Source organism: Neltuma alba, unplaced genomic scaffold (genome assembly GCF_004799145.2).
Source record: "Neltuma alba isolate B1F8T4 unplaced genomic scaffold, ASM479914v2 tig00013742_pilon, whole genome shotgun sequence".
NCBI lineage: Eukaryota > Viridiplantae > Streptophyta > Magnoliopsida > Fabales > Fabaceae > Neltuma > Neltuma alba.
In genome coordinates, this window is record NW_021637883.1 from 1 (window position 1) to 22956 (window position 22956).

General features: G+C 34.0%; 2 protein-coding genes and 1 long non-coding RNA gene across 4 annotated transcripts; 1 reads left to right on the forward strand and 2 right to left on the reverse strand.

Annotated features, from left to right (window-relative positions):
- The first annotated feature begins 7206 nt into the window (after positions 1 to 7206).
- On the forward strand, positions 7207 to 11027 carry LOC114739026 (gamma-glutamyl peptidase 5-like). 2 transcript variants are annotated; one of them, XM_028927092.1, is made up of 5 exons: positions 7207 to 7222; positions 7257 to 7618; positions 10276 to 10434; positions 10556 to 10723; positions 10870 to 10971. In XM_028927092.1, the coding sequence occupies exons 2-5, from the start codon at positions 7307 to 7309 to the stop codon at positions 10969 to 10971; spliced, it is 741 nt and encodes a 246-aa protein (XP_028782925.1). In that variant the 5' UTR covers positions 7207 to 7222; positions 7257 to 7306. The 2 variants fall into 2 exon arrangements, with proteins under 2 accessions (XP_028782925.1, XP_028782926.1); XM_028927093.1 differs by lacking the exon at positions 7207 to 7222 and having other exon boundaries at positions 7224 to 7618; positions 10870 to 11027.
- Positions 11028 to 16994: 5967 nt separating this feature from the next.
- Positions 16995 to 18732, reverse strand: LOC114739025 (uncharacterized). The gene is made up of 2 exons (XM_028927091.1): positions 18481 to 18732; positions 16995 to 17291 (listed from the first exon to the last, which is right to left on the reverse strand). Exons 1-2 carry the CDS (start codon positions 18730 to 18732, stop codon positions 17193 to 17195), a joined length of 351 nt encoding a protein of 116 aa, XP_028782924.1. The 3' UTR covers positions 16995 to 17192.
- Positions 18733 to 18755: 23 nt separating this feature from the next.
- LOC114739024 (uncharacterized) lies at positions 18756 to 19510 on the reverse strand. The gene is made up of 3 exons (XR_003739573.1): positions 19376 to 19510; positions 19004 to 19054; positions 18756 to 18818 (listed from the first exon to the last, which is right to left on the reverse strand). It is a non-coding gene; the product is annotated as an uncharacterized LOC114739024 (long non-coding RNA).
- Between the last annotated feature and the right edge of the window lie 3446 nt (positions 19511 to 22956).

Genomic DNA, 22956 nt, shown 5'->3' on the forward strand with positions numbered 1-22956 from the left:
TACCAAACCACCGATACATCAGAAGGAAGTGTGTTTTTCAAGGCCAATGGAAGTACTGTTGCATAAGAACATGATAGTCATGACATGACTTTTCAACCCAGTAACCTTTCGAGCCTGCAGATCGATACACTTTGAGATGTTGCTAGAATATCCATCTGGTACTTTTATGTTCTTCAAACGTCGAGAGGAAGATTCCTTGTTCTGCTTTGTCAAGGTGAATTTAGCTGGCTGAAACTTGTCTTTTCATCAGGCAAGCCTCTTCACTTCACGAATTCCCAGGCCCGTAAATCTTTTCTAGCTGCGAGATGGTCTTTGGACTTTCCAGCTTCATTGAGCAACGTATATAGCACATTATCGCACACATTTTTTTCAATGTGCATACATCCAACTGTGTCGTAGCAAATTACATTCCCATAAGGAAGAGTGAAAAATATCCTTCTCTTCCGCCATTGCATAGGTTGCGTATCAGATGTCCCACGAGATCGTCGTCCCAATCGTTCGGGATCCACACTCTTACCAAACTCGACATGAACATCTTCTAACTGCCGCAAAATATCTACCAGACAAAGTAACAGGAGGATCTCTCTTCTCCTGTTTCCCATCAAAGCGAATCCGTTGCAATCTAAGTCTGTGCTTGGAATCAAGGAACCGTCGATGTCCTATGAAACACCACTTGCGACTGTGTGAAGGCGACATGGCACAGAATCAAAATTGCACTCAGGACAGGCCAACCCAGTATGCCACATTCCAGCCAGACAAAGTTCCCAAACCGAGAAAATCACTTATTGTCCACATCAAGGCTGCACGGAGATTGAATAGTTGCTTGTCATGTGAGTCATATGCCTCAACACCATTCGTCCATAGGTCGATCAATTCGTGTATCAACGGTTGCAGGTATACGTCAATATCATTTCCTGGTGCTTTCTTGCCAGGAATGATCATGGAAAGCAAAAAGGAGCTCTGCTTCATGCACATCCAAGGTGGTAGATTGTATGGAATTAACACCACCGGCCAGATACTGTAACTTGTGCTCATGTTTCCGAAGGGATTAAAACCATCGGTTGCCAATGCAAGACGTACATTCTAGGATCATTGGCAAAGTCTGGAAATTTCGCATCAAACGCTTTCCACGCCTCCGAGTCTCGTGGGTGCCTTAACCTACCATCTAGGTTTTCCTCAGTCGCGTGCCACCTCATGTGCTGAGCCATTTTTGATGACATATACATTCTTTGCAACCGTGGTTTCAAAGGAAAGTATCTAAGAAAATAATATATTAAAAATTTAAAATACCGAATATTTAAATACTAAATATTGACTCAATTTAAAAAATTGATGACATAATCAATTGTTTTAAGAATTTCAAATATCGAATATTTTAGAGACGAACAAGTAACACACTGTAATAATTTGTACCTGAGAATTTTGGCCGGTTTCTTCTTTTGCTTCTTGCCCTTCCGTACCGACTTATAGCGTGACGTCTTGCATCTCGTACAAATCTCTTTGTTGGCATCATCTCCCCAGTATAGCATACAGTCGTTTGGGCATGCATCTATCTTCTTATAGTTCAAGCCAAGCTTGTTAATAATCTTTTTTGCTTCGTAAAAAGATGGAGGGAATTCAGCTTGGGGGAAAGCATCTCCCAGTAATTCCAGCAACATAGACATCGCCTTGTCAGTCATACCGCACAAGCATTTGATGTGATACAGCCTCACCAAGAATGACAACTTCGAATACTTTGTACACCCAGAATAAAGAGGCTTGTCAGCTTCGGTCATGAGGTCAAAAAATTCCCGAGCAGTTTCGTTTCTTAGAAACTCCGGTTGAGGTCCCTCTACTTCATCTTCGTTGGGATTCGAGCTTTCGTGAACACCAAAAGCATCACGCACAGCATCATTCACGGCATCGGCTTCATCCACTCGAACTCCCATCCGTGAAACTACTGGAACTGACTCAGCACCCATATCTAGCCGTTCCCCATGTAGTTGCCAAAATACGTACTCTCGCGGAAAAGGCTTAAAGATTAAATGTTCCCTAACAATATCTTTGGGATGCCACTTTTTGAAATTACATTTAGGACAGGGACACTGAATCTTACCATTTACGGCAGCATTGGCAAAAGCAAAATCCAAGAAATAGTTTAGACCAGCCAAGTATTGCGGAGTCGACCGGTGCAAGTTGATCCACGACCTATCCATCACTAATAATGCTCAAATTTCGTGAAAATATGACACAGAGCTCAAAGAGAAGTTAAAATGGAATTCAGTTGGAGTGCTTCAGCTTATAAAGGAGGCTGGTGGAACGGTCATTTTTTTGTAGCGGTTACAAAACCGCTACAAATTTGTAGCGGTTTTAACGGAAATTTTCATTTTCCAGCGGTTATTAACCGCTAGAAATTCTAAATATCGGTTACAAACCGATAGAAATTTCTAGCGGTTTAACGGGAATTTTGTCTCCATCGGTTTTGAATTTTCTAGCGGTTATAAAACCGCTAGAAAATTAGGTAAAATTTGCTAATTTTCTAGCGGTTCTTGTAAACCGCTAGAAAATTCTCATTTTCTAGCGGTTTACAAGAACCGCTAGAAAATTAGTATTTTTCTAGCGGTTATGAAACCGCTAGAAAGTTTCACGATGGTTAAAATTCAGTTGAATTTTCTAACGGTTTTAGAACCGCTACAAACGATATTATTTTTAAATATTAAATAAAAATACTGTACAATAAATTAATAACATTACAAAAATAAATATTTATTAAATTAATAAATGATTATAGAATTATTTTGATTAATTAACATGTTTAACGTGTTTAATAAATTGTAATGTTGATGTTGTAATAAATAAATAAATTTTTCAATATTAATTAGTACTTGACATAAATAAAATTATAGAACTAAATCAATAAAGTAAACAAATAAATATAAAATTTAAATAAATATCTAAATAGTATATAAAACCGTAAAATCAAGATTCTAATAAAATCCCATACAATGAAAGCAAATCATGGGTGGGGGGCAGAAGCAGCATCATCGTGATCATCCTCTGCTGGATCCTCCGGCTAGGGGTGGGCAGGCCGCTCAACCTGCTGGGACTGGACTGGCGGATGGGGGGTAGGGGCGGGACTGGTGGCAGGTGTAGGTCGGGGATGTCAGGAACCGAGATGTTTGGAGCTATACTGACCACCACATGACGCAGAGCCGTAGCAGCTGCCAAGAGCTGGTCAAGCTGCGTCTGGAGCTGACGATCACGCTCCTGGAACTGACGATCACGCTCCACGATCCTGGCCTCCATCCTGGCCTCGAACTCTTGTCTGAGCTCCTCTCGCAATTCCTCTGAGGATGAGGAACCCGGCCGCTTCGCACTCGCATGAGAGCTCCCAGCAGTATATGAAGGGCCAGCGCCACTTGAGCGGGGCAACCTAGTCGGTGTAGGTCCAAGTCCAAGCCCGCTAACTCGACCAGGGTGCTGCGGCCGGCCACGACCCGCTAAAAGTGAGGCGGTGGGATCCAAGGCAGACCCCTGAGACTCACGCAACTCGGAATCGACCTGAGTCATCCGTGCCTACCAAAATTAATATAAAGAAGTTAATTATAATATAATGATATCTACACTGTGATATTATATTAATATTTAATTTATTACTTACCGCTATCTCCTCAACCTCATCCGACGCACGCCCGTCTCGGGGTCTATACACCATCGGCCACATCTCGCCATAAGTGGGCGTGTATCCCCGCTCCTACTGCGTCTTTTCCCTCTGTAAATGAAATCAAAGAAATAATTAGTTACAAATTAAATACATATACATATTTAATAAATTTATTTCAAGTACTCACAATCTCGTTATAAGTGATCGCAAAGCTCCTGGATCCAGCCCTATGACGTATCGTCTGATGCCTGACGCTCCCAGCATTTCTCCTAGAAAGAGCCTGAAGCAAAATGTAAAAAAATTAAATTAAATGAGTCAAGTCGGATAAAAAATAAAGAAATTATAATTAATACAATATTATCATACCATCTGGTCAGCCGTTATTCTAAAATAGACGTAACTGGACCAGTCTTGGTCCGGGACTCCACCAGGTACATCTGCCAGTATCTCCTGGAGGGGCCTCGTCCCGTCACCTTTCTTCTCCCTCCACAGGTCGGCCCTCCTGTTCTTCCATGCCATCCCAAGCCTCTTGATCGTGTCAGCCCTCAACTCCTCCCCCAGAATAAATTTACTCTATGATTAAAATAATAAATTAACTAAATAACAAATTATAAACAAATAATTAAGAAATTTCAATAATAAAAAACAAATAATTAGTTTTTAACTAATTTAAGAATATTATAAATAAAATATAAATTAATCAAAAACAAATAATAATTAAACAATTAAGTAATTTAAATGAAAAAATATTTTTACTCAACTAAATTTAAAATTATTATAAGTAATAAATTAATGAAATCAATAACAAATTATTTTCATTTAACTACTTTTAAATAATTTAAATAAAAAATATATATTCATTTAACTACTTTTAAAAATATTATAAATAACAAACAAATTAAATAAATAAAAATTATAATCAAACAATTAAATTATTTGAAAACAAAATATATAATCATTTATTTAAATTAAAAAAATTATAAATAACAATTTTATATTACCTTCATCATTTCCCAGCCTTGCTGCTTCTTGTCTGAGGTGATCTTCTTCTAGTCCTGCACGTAGATGGGGAACAGCGTCCACTGTTGACCAAGGAGGCGCACGTACTTGTTATACAACTGACCACCTTTCTTTGTCGGTTGGCCCAACTCATTGAGCGGCACAACCACTCGTCCGCTCGTCATCATAGACAGCTCTCTGGCTGTCAGCCTCCGATAGGACCTGTTCCCCTCAGTGTCTGCAAAATTTAATTAAGAAATAAATTATATATCAATAAATTAATACAATTTCTATATAAATTAAATACTGATCAAAACTTTAAAAAGTTAAATAAATACTTACCGACAAATTCCACCTCATAACCAGCCTGACGTCTCGGAGCAGGACGCTGCGCAGCCTGGGGATACTCATTCCCCTGATCCTGCTCCTCCTCCTCCTCCTCCTTCTCGTCAGCAGTATCAGCATCAGCATGGGGTTGCTCATCCCCAGTAAAATGAGCCTCCTCAGTCCGCTCAACATCATCCTACTTCATAAAACTGAGGATATCCTCCTCGCTGAGATCGTAGTCATGAATGCTGGGGAATGGCTCACCAGCATCATGATGAACCTCACTGGGTCCAGCTCTCTCAGGATCAACTGGGTCTTTCCCGTGTCGACGAGTCATCCTAATAACAACAAATAGTAATTATTTATAAATAAAATAAAAAGAAAAATTATTTATAAGCTACAACATAATAAAATAAATAAAATAAAACATAAAATAAAAATTATTTATCAATAAATTACTATTTTTACCTGAAAATAAGGATCTGCAACTGAATCAGAACTCGAATATGTTTGTGGAGAAAATTCAGCAGAGCTTCGCTTCCAAAACGATTGAAGAAGTAAGAGTGGGGGGGTTTATATAGACCGAGAATTTCTAGCGGTTTACCACAGAACCGCTAGAAATTTCTAGCGGTTTTGGACCAAACCGCTAGAAATTCCCAACGGTCACAAGGGCCTCGGGAATTGCCAGAAATTTCTAGCGATTCGGTCCAAAACCGCTAGAAATTTCTAGCGGTTCTGTGGTAAACCGCTAGAAATTTTTAGCAGTTTTGGACCGAACCGCTAGAAATTTCTAAACTCCTCGGGAATGAAAAATATTTCTAGCGGTTCATGCATCAACCGCTAGAAATTTTCAGTGTCTAGCGGTTTATTGGCCTGAACCGCTAGAAAATAAACGCTACAAGTTTAGCGCCAAGTTCCCGCCAAAACCCGGGGAATTTTCTAGCTCTAAATTTCTAGCGGTTAGGTGGTAACCGCTAGAAATGTGCGGGCAATGGTCAAACCGTCTGTATTTTGCAGCGGTTTTTATGAAAACCGCTAGAAATATCTGGAATTTCTAGCGGTTTTGTTGAACCGCTAGAAAGGTTCTGCTGCTACTTTAACATTTTCTTGTAGTGGCAGAAATTAAAACTAATATACAAATCACATAATAAAATATGGATCTTATCTTTCTACTTTTCAATCCTTACATGAATTGATCCCCACACATATACAAATGCCAATCCAAACCAAAATCTCCATTAATAAATTATGAAGACTTGCCTTTGTGCAAAATTTGGTTGGTTTCTTGACTATGAATTCCCTTAATAGTAGGCAAATCTTGATTTTTGTGGGCATTCAATTCTAAAGATATTTTTCATTGCTAGTTTCACCCATAAACCATAAACTAGTCCACATTCATCCTTTGCTTTTTCTTCTCCCCATTACTATAAAATAAAGTTTAGCTAAATTGAATGCTAAAGAGTCACTCAAAAATTGATATTGGCCTCTTATTAAAGTATTTCCATAGTATCTACTGATAATATTTTTATATTAATAATGAGATTGGAGCATATACTCTTATTACGATCATGATTCACTTTAATTTTAAAACTTTTATGCCTCATTATATTTCAAAGTCCTTTTCTCTATACAAACTATAAGATACTCTTTTAATATTGGGTTGAGTTGGCTGAATTTTAAATATAAAATCTCAATACTTTTTATTTATTATATTTACAGTTTTTTCTTAAATTAATTTCCTACTTATAAATTAATATAAAATCTAATGTTATATACATATCAAAAAGAATATTTTACACATTTGTTATAATTAACTATTAATTCAAATTCAAGCCATATGGCCCAATTAGAAGGAAATTTACATTATAATAATCTTAAAAACTTTATTCTAATTGTTTTTGTATTATGTTTTTCCAAACCCGTCGAAGTAAAAAACATAGTATTCGAGTTGGAGAGATGGACACGTCGAGTTGAAACTGGGGTCGTTTATTGTTGGCCCCATCGGAACTACCAGTCGTTTGAATGGAAATTGAAACCCCTCGGCTTTAACCGTGTCATTTTCGTAATAAAAGAGTCAATCATGGGTATTTTCATAATTCCACGCTTTTAAAACCACGTGGATTGCAATTTCGTTTCGCCATTAACACGGTCTCTCTTCCCTCTGCATATACGCAAGAATACGGAAAAGCTCTCTCTCTCTCTCTCTCTCTCGCTCCGCCCCCCCTTCTCTATTGTCTGCTTTCTCTCTCTAAGGTCTTAGTGAGAGAAAGCTCGTACCGATTCACAGAGAGAGAAGAAAGAGACCGTACAAAGCCTTTTAGTGAAAAGGAGAGATTAATGGAGGGGAAAAGGTATGCGGTGTTGCTGTGTGCGGAGGATTCCGAGTACGTAAGGAAGAAGTACGGAGGGTATTTTGGGGTTTTCTTCAGAATGCTGGCGGAGGAAGGCGAGACTTGGGACGTTTACAAGGTGGTTTCCGGCGAGTTCCCGGAGGAGGACGGTGATCTCGACGTCTACGACGGATTCGTCATCACCGGCAGCTGCAATGACGCCCACGGAAATGACGCCTGGATCCATCGCCTCATCACTCTCATTCAGAAACTCGATTCCATGAAGAAGAAAATCCTCGGCATTTGCTTCGGTCACCAGGTAACTAATCAGTCAATCGTTCATTCATCTTTCGTTTGAGATATCAGTTGCGTTTCTGTGATCTGATTTTGTTGGATTTTCACGAACGATTTTCGAAATCGATACAGTAGCATATCACTATCTTTTCTTTGCCCCCTTTTTTCCGTCTTTAAAAAAGATTAAAATGTATTAGCTGAATACTAGTAAAAATATAGAATGTGTGTTATCAGTTTACCATTGGTTTTGAAACTGGACTTTAAAAAACTATGTTCGTATCGTATGACATAGCAGGCATTTAAAAAGAAAAAAAAAATGATCCTTCATTTCCTGAGGAGGCGTTCAGATTTAGAGTTTCTTACTTAATAAATTAGTTGACTATTATAAAGATTTTGCTTGTGTGTCCTGTTACCATTGCTTTTGAAACTAGATTTGGGGTTGCTTATGGAAAACATCGTTTGAAAGAAGAAAAAGTAATAACAATCAGGGGAATATATAGGTCTTCTAAGTACTAAGAATTAGGTGGAACTTGAGCAGAGTATTATCTGATTTTTTTTTTTAAATAAGGAAAGAAAGATAGAAATTTCCTTATGCATGGATTTTCTGAGTGGATATTGCACATGGCGGAAATTAAACGACAGTCAGATGATCAAATTAAAATTGTTAAATATTATTATTGATGTGCTGGGATGATTAATCATACAACTGAATCTTCATAGCTTACTGGAAGTTTAAGATCAGACTTATAACCCAATCGAAGCAAGAGATTATTTTGCCTGATAAATTTATAAACAATTATGGAGATACACCAGAGTGGACTCTGGAGCAAAACGGGACCGTTGCATTATATTGTAGCAAGAGCACTAGGGAGGACGAAACCAACAGGGATCCGATGGCACATTACTGATCCCCTCCCCTCTAGTCCACGAGTACTATTGTTTGTTTCAATGTTTGCACTGTCAAATATAATTGATATCACTTCGTGACGCATATATTATTATTATTATTATGTAAAATACTACCTCCGATCTTTAATATAAGACCTCATTTGACTTTTATTTTGATCCTAAATATAAGATCCCAATCTACTTTGTTTTTAATATTTATACATTTTTTTCTAAAATAGTCTTTCTAACAATGGTAGTTCTAACCAATACATTTGATTAGTAAGGATATACTAAGAAAGACGACACCTATTTATTATAAATAACTAATTTAATTTCTTTCTTTAATCTTCTCAAATTAGTCAACCAGTTTTTATAATTAGGACTGGAGGTAGTATATGACAATACGTTTGGCGGGGAAAAAAAAGAGGCAATACCACACCTGTGCCGACACAAGTCAACTGTAAATGCCTGATGGTGGAGCCTCAGTCAGTAGAAGATATGACGTACTAAAAGGCATAATGATATACTACCTCCGGTCCTTAATATAAGATCCCGTTTGACTTTTTATTTGGTCCTAATTATAAGACCCTAATCTATTTTGTCTTTTAATTTATGTATTTTTTTCCAAAATAGTCCTTCTAATAATGATAGTTCTAACCAATACACTTAATTAACAATGATATTTTAGGAATGACAACACTTATTTATTACAAATAACTTACTTAATTTGCTTCTTTAATCTCCTCAAATTAGTCAACTGGGTCTTATAATTAGGATCGGAATTAGTATTTCATTAGAAAAAGAATTTATATTCTTATTTGAACATGTGAATTATGTATATGTTATTCATCTTTTAATGAATAGTTACTATTGATATTATTAACATCTTAAAATTTACTTATTCTTATCTGATGGTATGAAACAATATCAAGTACTACTTTCGATTCTTAATATAAGAGTTAGCTTAACATTTAATTTGGTCCTATATATAAGATCTCAATTCGTTTTGCCTCTGGTATTTTTCTATTTTTTTTAAGATAGTTCTTATAGTAATTGCACATGTTAAATGTTTCAGTTTTAACTAATACATATGATTAATAAAAGTATTTTAGAGGAGACGATATCTATTTACTACAAATAACTAATTTAACAAACTTGCTTAATATACTTAAATTAGTTAATTAGGTTTTATATTAAGTACAGGTAATATTAGATTAAGTGCCCATGTCTTCTCTTAGCCTGTTTAATTGTGCTTTCGTTCTTTCTTCCTTCCTTTGTTTCTTTTTAAATTTAAAGCCTGTGGTCGTTAAAGAAACACGTGTATTTGTATTTTCTGGCTTCTGAATTCTGATGATGAATTTTTATCATTTAACCTTTGGCAGTGACATGCATCTAGATATTTCGTGAGTGTCTACTGTACATATATGGATGTGGAACACGTACATTGCTTTAGATGTCTACGTCTACAAAGCTTGTCGTCGACATGATAAGCACCACTTTGTGATGCTTTTAATTTCCATTTGGAACTGCATTGTATAATGGTTCTTTTGAGCCATCATATAATTAATGTTGGGGGGTGGGTGTGACATACATCAATTATTTTAATTGACCCATTTTGACAGCAAAGAATAAACTATATTGCAGATGAATGACCCACTGTTTTGACATGGCGAGTTTTGGTCAATTCCAAAACAGCACCGTCCATTTCTATTTCCTTTTAGTATGCTTTGGTTTTTGTTTTAGAAGGTTGATTAATTAATTAATTTGGATTGGGGTCTTGTGATGGATCATCAGATACTGTGCCGTGCATTGGGCGGGAAGGTGAGTCGGTCTCCCACTGGTTGGGACATCGGTGTGAGAACCATAACGTTAACATCATCATCGCCGCCTTGGTCTCCGACGTCTCTCGTGCCGCCGTCAAAGCTGTCCATAATCCAATGCCATCGCGATGAGGTCTCAACTTTTGCTTTTCTATTGTGAATATAATGATGGTTGTTTGCATGAATATCATGTGCATTATTACACACACACACAGATTAATAGATATGGTGTTGGGTGGCTGAAAAAAGTGCAGGTGAGAGAAGTTCCGGCGAAGGCAGAGGTGATAGGTTGGTCGGAGAAGACGGGGGTGGAGATGTTTAGGATGGGAGATCACATAATGGGGATCCAAGGCCACCCTGAGTACAACCTTGACATCCTTTTTCACCTCATCGACCGCCTTGTTCAGCGTCACCTCATCCTGGTGCGTAATTTCTTCATTCTTTAAAACCATAAAAAAAAAAAAACCATATCACTATACTCTTCCAATATTGCAAAACTAATCTGATATATATATATATATATATATATTTTATATATATGTTCATGTTTGGAATTAATGATGAACAGGAAGCTTATGGCGTGGAAGCTAGGGCTAAGATGGTGTTGGCAGAGCCTGATAGGGAGGCTTGGAAGAAACTCTGCACCACTTTCCTCAAGAGTCGCTCATGAATTATTATTAAAATGGTTGTGAATGCGAGAATGAGGGAGAAAAGTGGTTTGATTAATGACAAAAATTAATATTTGCCAGAACTGGACAAGTCTTGGTGAATATGGATATCAGAATCTTTTATATATACAACTCATTATTTAACTCTTGCAATGAAATTGCTAGTTCTTTATTTTCTCGCATTTGGTGCTCATCACTTAATGAGCACCCGGTTGTTTATCACCTGTGAGCAATTTAATTTGGACGGTCCAAATTTAATATTTTTAAATAATTATTTTAAAATAAAGAAATATATTTTTAAAGAATGATAATTAAGAGATTATTTTTATTTTTTATTTTATACCCATTAAAATAATTATTTTAAATAAATAAAAATAAAAATAAAATTAAATCTGAACTATCCATATCAGATCTGGATGGTCCAGATCTGATGAGTATTGGGTGCTCATCAAAATTGATGAGCATCCAATGCAAATCCTATTTTCTCCCCTTTTCTTCATCTGGATATGTTTGTTTTTTAAAATTTTGACATTTTTATAGACATTTTTTTTTTTCATAATTCAAATCTGAATTAAAGAGGGACAAAATTTGCACAACAGATATAAACTTTTTGCCATGCCCCTTCTTTGTAGGCCCAAGCCAGGAGAAACAATATATAAATAATGTGACTCATATTTTTTGGCTACGATTACGAGCATGCATGGATCATTTAATTTCGAGGTGGCTGTTCCAAATTTGACTAGTCGCACAATATGATAAGAGCATATTCTAATTTCATTTATGCAATATTTATCTTTCACACGCAATGTCCTTTTTCAAAAAATTACATACAACCAGTATAAAATTTTTTAAGGATGATACCTACATTAAGTTCCTTATATTCATTATATCAAGTTTTTTAGTTATATATGATCATATGTACTATTTTTGAAATATTAGCAGTTAATAACATTTAATTGTAAACCCACATTAAAAAAAAAAGTAAAACACATGGACATATATAATTAGAGAACTTGATATAATGGATATAAAAAACTTTACTTAGGCATTTTCCAAGATCTAGCATAATTTTCTAAAATATTCCGAAGTCATTATGTATACACAAAAAAAAAAAGGATCTTTATGTATTTGAAGGAGATCTTCAAATTAATGATTTGGATGTTTGCTGCAAACCCTCAAAATGATTAACTGAATGGCCAAATTTTTGGGATGAAGAGATGTTAGCCACAAATATAATTAGACACGTGCTTATACCCATTTGTCCATTTCCCTCTTAATAATTGAAGCTTCAATAATGCATTTGTTGATTAGGGTATTCATAATTCTATGCTTGTGAAGCTTGTAAAGCTTTTTAAAAAATATTATCATGCGTTAAGAAAAAATGCAAAATAGGAAAATGGAGTGGTATATATGTAGAGACCAAACCAAAAAAAGGCGGACCACACAACATTTGAAATATCGCATAAAACCAATTTAAGACCGTACACACATACATAGAGAGGGGGGGGGGACTTGAAGGCTTATGAAATAACTAAATATTTCATACTAAATACTCCTCCGGTCCTAATTATAAGACCCAATTGACTTATTTGAAGAGATTAAGGAAGCGAGTTAAGTTGGTTATTTATAATAAATAAGTGTTGTCATTCCTAAAATATCCTTGCTAATTAAGTATATTGGTTAAAACTATCATTATTAGAAGGATTATCTTGAAAAAAAATGCATAAATATAAGAGATAAAATGGATTGGGGTCTTATAATTAGGACCAAATAAAAAGTCAAATGAGGTCTTATAATAAAGACCGGAGGAGTACTATTTTCGATCCTCAATATAAAAATTAGTTAACTATTTATAAAGAGTGAGAAAATTAGTTAAGTTAGTTTTTTGTAAAAGAGAAGAATTACCATGAGGTCCCAATAAAAGAATTTAACTATAAAAAAATTCTAATGATAAGTGACTAGTATAAATTTGTTGTGATTCCCTACTAGAAAACTTGTCATTGCATGCTCTTCAATTGTCAATGAATTTCAAGGTAATTAAATTTCTCCCTTATAAAAGAAGTGTATCGATTTTTCTAAAGTGCTTCTATAGTGATTTGTATTAGAAACTACCTTTTGATGAATATCCTTTAATATATGCAAGGAGAGCATAAGGGAAAAATTTACTCCTTCGATCCTAAATATAAGACTTCTTTTGTAATGTAATTTACACTACAAAAAGAATCTTATATTTAGGACCGGAGGGAGTACAAATTTTAGCAGTGGATGATTTACAAAAGCTAACTATTTGTGAGATCATTTGGATATCTATAGCTAATTTTTTTTTAGTGGCATATAACATGCCATTAAATAACAAAGATGTCACCATTGTTATGATTAAACATCAACATGCATAATAATAGAATGGTGCGTGGTACAATATAAAAGGATGCACATGGAGAAGATCCAAATTTCAAAGTCTAAAAGTGGGCAAAAGGAATCTGTATCATCCTGTTTATGATATCATGTGTCTTTGAATTATTAAAGTTATCCGTAAAGAGCACCAATCATCACTCACATATATCACATATAGTTCAACATTTTGTGACAATTAATATAATACTCCTCCGGTCCTTAATATAAGACCCATTTAACTAATTTGATTAAATTAAGGAAGTTAGGTAAATTAGTTAATTATAATAAAAATGACACATTTTTTCTAAAACACCATAATCATCTTTCTTAATACCCCATTTCCCTCTTTTACTTGATTATGGCTGAGGAAGTATTCATAGGGATAATTTAGAGAAAATTGATAAATATGAGAAAGGGGTCTTATATTTAGGACAAAAAACAACTCAAGAATTGGGTCCTATATTAAGGATCGGAGGAGTATACACACACACGCTTTCTCATTCAAAATATAAACATTAAATCTTTTAGACGGTTTTTTTTCCATAGGATATAATTTGGATTTTTCTACTCATTTAATGTTTTTTTTCTTCTTTGTCTAATTAATTATATGTCTCTCTTGTTTTTTTTCTTGGAAAAAATCTCAAAAAAATGATTGTTGAATTTCAAAATTCTAACTTAGGAATTACTACAAAAATATGTTGTCATTTGCTTTTCGAATGTAGTCATTTTCTTTATAAATATAGTAACAAATACTGATTTGAAATTTTGAAATTCAACAGTCACTTTTTTGAGATTTTTTTTTCTGACTTATTATCTCTCATCTCTCTTCTTATTCATTGTCTACTTTAGGAAAATAAGTTATAGTTTTTTTTATATATTTATTGTCTTTAATTAATTTTAATTAATTTTTTCAGTTGCCTGATTTAGTTATCTGATACTTGTATTTTAAAGCAGCGAGAGCACATCACAAGTGAAAAATATATATTATTCAAATTAGAGTTACAAATAAATACCAATAGCCTAAAATTACAAATAGGATCGAAGTCACATACTTTTATATTTATATGAGAACTTTTATGTTATTAGACTGTCAAACCATTGCTATCTGACTCGATATCTTTAATATTATGCAGAATCAAAAAGGAAAACAGTATATGAGAAGGAAAATGAAACAAGTAAGCAAGCACTTCCAAATCACCACGCATTATTACATCTTGTGGATCCAATTAATTGCCATTATACATCTTTTTTTTGGGGTCTTCATCGGTTTTATAATCTCAGTCTTCGTTACTAGTCACATTCATTCTCCCCAATACATATTACTAGAATGCATAAATGTGTTTAATTAGTTTTACATTAGAGAGAGTATTAGAATCATGTTTAGTTTTGGTTTCTAATATGAAACCAAATGGACAACAGTGAGATTCAATATTTTACCTTATATATATCTATATATATATATATATATCTGCTGATTTTGCAATCTTAAATATCATTCATTCAAAATGATCATATAATCAAAATTGCTCCTTTTTAATGAAACGGCTCGTTATCTTCTTGTTGATGGCCAGACCGCTCTTGTCGTCCGGTTTTATTTTGGCTTGATCTCAACTACACTGTTTAGAAATATTTTATTTGATTTTTAATATAAGAGTTAGTTAACTAATTTTGAGAATGAAAGTGTAACAAATTAATATTATCGGTCCTTAATATAAGATTCGGTTAACTAATTTCAAGAAATTAGAAAAATTACTAAATTATTTAATTATGACATATATTACATGATTTTTTTAAAAATATTTATATGTATCATTAGATTATATATCAATTTATAAGTGAGTCAAATTAGTGTAGAGAGAAATGATAAATATAAATAATTTAAAGTAATTTAATAACTTCTTTAATTTTCTCAATTAGTCAATTAGATCTTATATTAAGGATAAGAGATAGTAGTTAATTATAACAAATGTGACCCTGTGTAAATTAAATTACATTATCTCTGGTCTTTAACATAAGATCTAATTGAGAGTTAAATTTGGTTCTAAATAATAAGATTTCAATTCTCTTTATCTTCCAAATTTATATTTTTTTCCCAAAATATCCTTATTGATTGTAAAAGGTTCCTAACAAGGAGTAGTACTAATACACATGATTAAAAAGGATAATTTAGGTAAATTAATACATATTTATTGCAAATAACTAACTTATTAACTAATTTTTTTTAATATTGACAAGTTAGTTATCTAACTCTTATATTAAAGTGAGGTAGTAGTATATTATTTTATAGGTTAGGTTTTGAGGGGGAAAAAATGAAAAATGTGGAAGACGAGCACGCTTTGTAACCATCGGGGATGGGGTCTAGTAGAAGAAGCTAGTCCTCACAACGTGGTAAACCAAGGTTCGAATCCCCACTGAGAGAGATACCCACATTTAGTACTCGATAATGTCTCGAATAGGATTGTCTTTAATAAAAAAATACTTATGTTTTAGAAAAAAAAATTGGCGACTTTAGGTGGGAAGAAGATGAGAGTGTAAGGATTGAAATGGGAAGGTGGTTTTCAGAATAAGCAGCACTTTGCAAAATGAATGCTTTTGTTTTGGGGAGCATGTGCTTTGTCAATTCCTCCACCATTGTTGTGAAGGGATAAGCAAAGCCCCAAAAAAAACAACACAAAAGGAAATTAATGACAATTATTATTTAATATCTTATCTTTTCAATTTCAATAAAGAGAGTCCTGCGCTCAGTTTAGAGGGTGTTTGGATGGAAACCAAATTATAATTTCAAAAGTGTTTTTATGATTTACTAAATAAATATGTGAAGGGGTTTGTCTTATTTTGCAGAAAAGTGCTTCTGAGAAGCATTTTTCAATGTTGCCAAACACCCCCTTATACATCCATGCTTGTGGCTCTTCTGTCTCCAAGTCCTTATCAGTAACACAAGCGGACGGGTCTTTCATTATTTTTAGACGCAATTTTAGATGAATTAACTTCAAATAATAATTCCTTTGATTCCAAGTTTAGAGCTCATTTTTGTCTTAATTATATAAGATGCTGATCTATTTTGTTTTTAATTAATTTTATTAGTCCATACAAATTGATTATTCAGCTACCAGAGCCAGTAGCATTTTTTCCTCATTTAACTATCAAAAATTTCTCCAATAACAAAATTGATGAGTTTGAATTTGTATGCTTTATTAGTAGCTTTTTGTAATTGCTATACATAGAAGAATTAAAAGTGCATTTTTTTTTGTAGAAACAATCATGAACGGCGACAAGATGCCATACTTGTTTTCTTCGCTACAGTATTTAGTGCAGATACTGTCACAATATTTTGTGATGACTTTTACAATTATAAGGCTGTTGAGTATGATCATTGATTCGGATTTTGAGCTTTGGGCTTTCTTGGCCATCAATCACAAACCCACTGAAAATACGTGGGGTTTAACTTATTCAAAATCAGAACACGACGTTCATTTCTATGTTCAGTCATTTTTTATTCTATTTGTTATTTCCTTCCATTAAGTTTATTAATTAAAAAAAGCATAATGTGATCTCACCTGATATTAAATAAAATTTTGTCCTCACAGCTGAATCGAGTATCAAATCGTTTAAAGAATTTTCTAAATATCATTTTTATTGAAATCCTGATAGAAAATAAAGCATCGAATCCAAATCAAAATCTCTAGAATGAAAATTGTTCATAAAGTAGCAAACATTTTAGAACATGCATTCTTATTCAAAATTCCAATAACATCACCATGAGAACCCGCAAGCAGAAGAGCAATAAATTTTTATTGAAACTGATTTGATTCAAAGTCAATGAAGAAGATCAAGCAGCGAATGCAGAAGCAGAGTTCCTTCTGCATTCTGCAAGCATGTCCATGTAAAACTGGCACTTGCTAACGTCACTCCCGTTGCTGTTCAGGCACTGCAAGCACATGAATAAGGCAACTAAAGTTATATATCTGTAACATTCTATCATCACCAAACTTGAAAGAGACAAATCTTCACAAACTGTTGAGCATGAATATATAATGCAAGAGTAGGAGGAACCATAAATACACTACGTTTCGTAAGTCAGAGTGCCAAATATTATCCATCTTCATAATCATAGGTGCCAAGTCCAAAACCAAGCCAAAAAAACAAAAGAAGTTGAAATTGATTTGGGACGTGCCATACGTGATTTCAACCAAAATTTGGTTTGGCTCAATCAAAACCACCAAAACAAACCAAATCAACGATGGGATTTTTTCTCCTTGGCAGATTGAAGATAAAGTAAGCCAACAGCAAAATGATTTTATCAATTTTTTAGATAACTTTCTTCTTGAGATTGATAGCTCCAAATGCCCTAATACAATAGCATCACTGTTTGACTAAACAACTTAGATGACTAGGATTTTAAAAAAATAATAATAAATAAAAATATGAGGAAAAAGGAACCAAACCAAGCTAAACCCAAAATGGAATAGATCTTTCATTTTACAACTTGATTTGATCAGTTCAGTTAGTCCAAAATAGAACTGAGCCAAACCAATGAAAATACCTAATGCTCGGTATGTGAATTCTACCAAGGCTAAAAAAATGTCTCTAATCAGCCACATTAGCTTGTGTCCCTCAGGAAATATCCTATAACCAAATCAAAAATAAAAAACCACATCAAAGTTGAACAGGAACAGGACACGGGCAAATAACTATCTAATGATTCATTCAATGCTCATCAACCATTGATATAGACCTCTCACCATTACATTACTTGACAGAAGAACTCTGCGAAAATACCATATCATCACACAGTTGAAGTGAATTCAATACCCTCTTCTCACTCATCTATATAATTGGCAAAATCATCGAACTTTCCTAGCAATCTATCAGTTATGATAACTAAATAGCACCAATAGAAGAAAAGTAAGTTTCCCACTCCCATACACCAGTTTATATTCCTGATGTGAGGCCTACAGGATTGTAATTGATATTATATTGCATTTAAAACCAGGAGGCAGCTATATGTGTCCATGCCGATTGTGTAACTGCAGTGAAATGCTACTTCACAGATCATGTACCCAAAAAGAGGAAGATATAAAAGAAGGATAGGCTAGAACCAGATAAAAACTACATACATCCTGAAAAGATTTTGAGTGAACATTGCAAGCATCACCACCGAGACTATTTTCAGTTGGTGCGGGAGCCGCAGCAGCAACAGGCTGAGAGCCCACTGTTTCATGTCGAACGGCACGAGGCCCCATTACAGCACCAACAGCCCGGTGTGCCACTTCAGCTCCAGTTCCAAAAGCCAAGCCTATAAAATTAAAATAAGAAAGAAGACATGCATATTTAGTGTCTGATACTCTCGTAGCAAATAAAATGATCATCCTCCTTTACATACCATCAAACACGGTACCAAGGAATGATCTATCATCGCCAGTTTGAACAGGAGCTGGAGGAGGAGGATGATAAACTGCATGAAGGCACCGACAGATTGTTCAGTCAGAGAAATAAAATGTAAACAACAATCTTTGGTAGGAAAAGTAAGATTCGTATCAGAAATAAAGTTTAAAAACCAATCACGTAGGATTAAGACAACTTATCGAAAAGTTAGATTAACGCAAACTTGGCGACTTCTTTTATCATATTCATACGTACCTGGCTGAGGGGGTTTACGAGCTCGTGGTGGAGCTGAACGACCTGCTCTTCCTGCAGAAATAAAACTATACTATTATTTCGCTGTCATCGAAAAAGAGGAAACCATAAAGGCTTCCCCATCATCAGGGAAACACGAAAGTAGCCTAAATTTAACAGAAACAGAGGCAGAATCCGCTGGCATTATAGATTCAAACTATTCATCCATAAGCATAAACTCCTCAAAATATTCTCCATAACAAACGAATTAAAATAGAAACATGGGCGGATTTCTTTATTTATACTTTAAAACCAAGATATAATCGAAAAAAAGCGTGACAACCCAATCTCATTAGTCCAAAAGCAAGAAATTGTCAATTAAAAAAGGGAATTCACGCATAAATGCTAAATCTTGGCGAGGTCGAGAGAGCTCACCACCAGAACCACCGCGAGGCATGTTTGGAGAATGTAGGAAACGCGGGCTTGAGCTAGAGCTGAAGAATACGCCTCCGTGAAAATTTCAATTGTTAAATCTTCTGATCTGAAATTTATATCTAAAATTAAAGATGATTACAAGGCAGTTAGTTGGAGATCAATGGGGGTGTCATGATATTTCCGCAATCCCCGTTTGCTTGCTCGGCAAGTCAAGTTCGTCAATGGGCCTACATGGGCTCAGCCCATGAAACATTGGGCCCAGTTGCCCAATGACTAATTTTAGCCCAGATTTTTAAATCTAAGTCGAGTTAAGCCTTTTGACGCAACTGTTTTTTGGCAAGGAGAAAAAAAGGATTTGTAATAATGGTTTTCATATTGATTCAGATTCTTGTTTAATATGGTTTAAATAAAATGCGCCTCGGTGAACACTATTAATTTTTTATATTAAAAATAAAATTATTCATATGCCCTCATAATCTAATACTACCTCGTGTCTTTAATATAAAAGCTAGTTTAACATTTAATTTGGTCCTAAATATAAAATCTCAATTCACTTTGTCTTTTCTATTTATTTATTTATTTTTTCAAGATGGTCTATGTAATAATTGTTTATGTTAAATGTTTTATCAAATATATTTTTAGCTAATATATATGATTAGTAATGACATTCTAGGAAAGACAAAGTATTTATTATTAGCTCTTATATTAAAAACTGGAAAGAGTATGTATTTTTTCTCCCCCATCTCCGATTTTAGATAGGCAATTAAATTAATGTTTATATTTGATGTTCTTAAGATATTAAATTAAAATTTAATAAAATTTATAATAAAACAAAAAATACTCCAAACGGAAATTCGAAAAAAATATTTCCAAATAAATTTAAGAGTCAGTAAGTTAATAATGAAATAAAAAATAAAATCTTAAAACATATAAGTTTATCGAATAAAAAAAATGGAAGAATCCCAATTAAATATTGTTGAAATATCAAAATCTTAATTAAAGCATGTTCTTTTAACAAATTCTTAATTAGGTCAAGAAGCCTTATTAGAGATTTTTAAATGTTGTTAAAAAACTAAAATGTCCCATTAAGTAAGTAAATTGGTAATTATTCCAATTAAGTTGTGACCTAGCTTCTCTTTTTTTTCTTTTTGAAATGCCGCCAGATGATCTATCGGTTTCATGTGTTCTTGCTCCATATGTTGTTAAAAGACTAAAATGTTTGACTTTTTGGCTTAAATTTATAATAAGCAGTTCATACTACTTCATCCATCCTATTAAATGTTGAAAAAAATTATTTAGATTTCTAATATAAGTTCATATTAATTATTAGTATGAATTTTATTAATGAGATTATAAGATATACCATGATGAGAACATCTATATGGCAGATATAGTAAAGCGCTTAAGAAAGAAATCACAAATTTGATGCTAAAATGTACTAATACATTAAGATTATGATAATATGAATTTTTTAACTATAAAGAAAAAGTTTTCCTTCAAAAAACTATTAATTTAATGGTGTTGAAATCAAGTAATTAAAAAGTTCCTATGCCCATTACTGGGAAAAAAAGTCCATATTCCCATAAATTTTTTATTAATATGTTAGAGTTAGCATAAAATGTTATATTAGATATTGTCAATTTTTTGATCTTAATATTTTCAAATTTTCTTGTGTAAAAACATTTTTTATAAATAAACACTATATAATGTGAAGTTTTCATGGTTTAATTTTTTGTTTTCAAAATAATATTATTTTAAACTATAAAAGGATATTTTAGTCTTTAACAACATTAACAAATTTCTAATATCTCTTGGCCTAATTATAAATTTGTTAAAATGTAGGTTTTAAATTGAATTTTGATATTTCAAGCGGATTTAATTAAAATTTTTTCTAAAAAATTTATAACTAAAATAAAATACAAGAAAAATCAAAGTATTATACTCAATAACGTGACCAATTTGGAACTAATATTTGTGCAATAAACAATTCGAATGTCCTTTTCCTTTCCTTTGGCAGTCGATCGAGAAAACGTGTTCTACTCAATAGCGTGACCCCCTTGGAAGTAATTTTTGGGCGAGTGCGCAACAAACAATTCAAATGTCCTTTTCCTTTCCTTTGGTAGTCGATCGAGAAAACGTGTTTTAACTGTGACACAGACACGTGTGCCAACGGCTTTTAGTTATACTATGTTCCCCAATGACTAATCTCGCACGTTTCCCTCTATTAACGACCATTAAGTGGAAAATAAAAGTTTATTATAATCACACAAGTGATTAACTTGAGACATCCATTCACAACATGATATTTTCATTGAAAACCCTCGTGGAAAATAGCCCAAACATACCATCATTCCTAATAATATCTCATTCAAATGTATGTTGTTGCAGCCAATAAATGTTGAACTGCATCTTATACGAGGCAATGTGTTTGGCAACCTAACAGCCAGCCTGGAAAACTGATATGAACAATATTTGGCAACAGTGCATTACATTGAAAGCTGATAATTAAAAGAAAAAATTGGAAGACCAACTCAACTCCTTCTGCAACTCTTTCACTGGAGCGTTGTGAAATAATAATGCCAATCCTATGTGTAGGGAACAAGAACTTAAGTAGGAGAAAGCACTGCTGGCCAACATTCAAGACCATTCTATGTAATTTGAGGAATAACAAAAAAGAACAGTGATTTCCCTGCAGACTATTTCCAGGAGCCTGAATTCCAACTCCTAGAGGTTTGCATATTGTAATAAAATGAATAAAATGCCTTGAATTAATCTAATTGGACAGACAGTCACATTCATTCGGTTAGCTTAATCTTCGACCGTGGGATAGAAACCTGACATGTAATGCCTTCCACTTCCATTGGAATCTGAATGGGCATGTGACGGTGATTGGAATTCCCCAGAATGTGAAGATTTTCTAGTCTTTGGTTTCTTTGGAAAGCTCCGTAGTAGTCCCCAGAACTGCTTGTAGAATACAGAGATGAAGTTGGCAACCCATGAATTTTAGGCAGGCCAGTTGATTCGGGCAGGCTATATCCCCTTTCAACGGTTTCAGCTTCTAGTGGCAGCTCATCCAAGTCCTACCATGAAAACACACTCATCAGATTTTAGTCCAAACACATTTTAGTTCGACCGCTGTTAAGTGAAAAAGCTAAAAAGCTCGACATAAAATTAAAGAAATCTTAGATCCATGTTATTATTGAAGATGATGGGGCATGTTGCAACCCTTGCGAGTGGTGGCCATAGCTTCATAGAAAATCAAGGCCTGAGACCCCTCGGTAGGATTCCTTTTCATATCCTTTTTGCAACATCTTCGGTAGGATTCCTTCCCCCCCCCCCCCCCCCTTATTATCCCCTTTTCTCAAGTAAAGACATCCATCCTCAGAATCACTCATTTCATTCTTTTCCACTCTCTATCTATTGGGTCCAGAGCATTTCATGGCCAACGGGTGAGCAGACAATTTACATACCAAAGATAATGAATAATTTAGGGCCAATTCAAGCCCCCCAACTTCAAGCAAAATTTAATATCAAATAATACT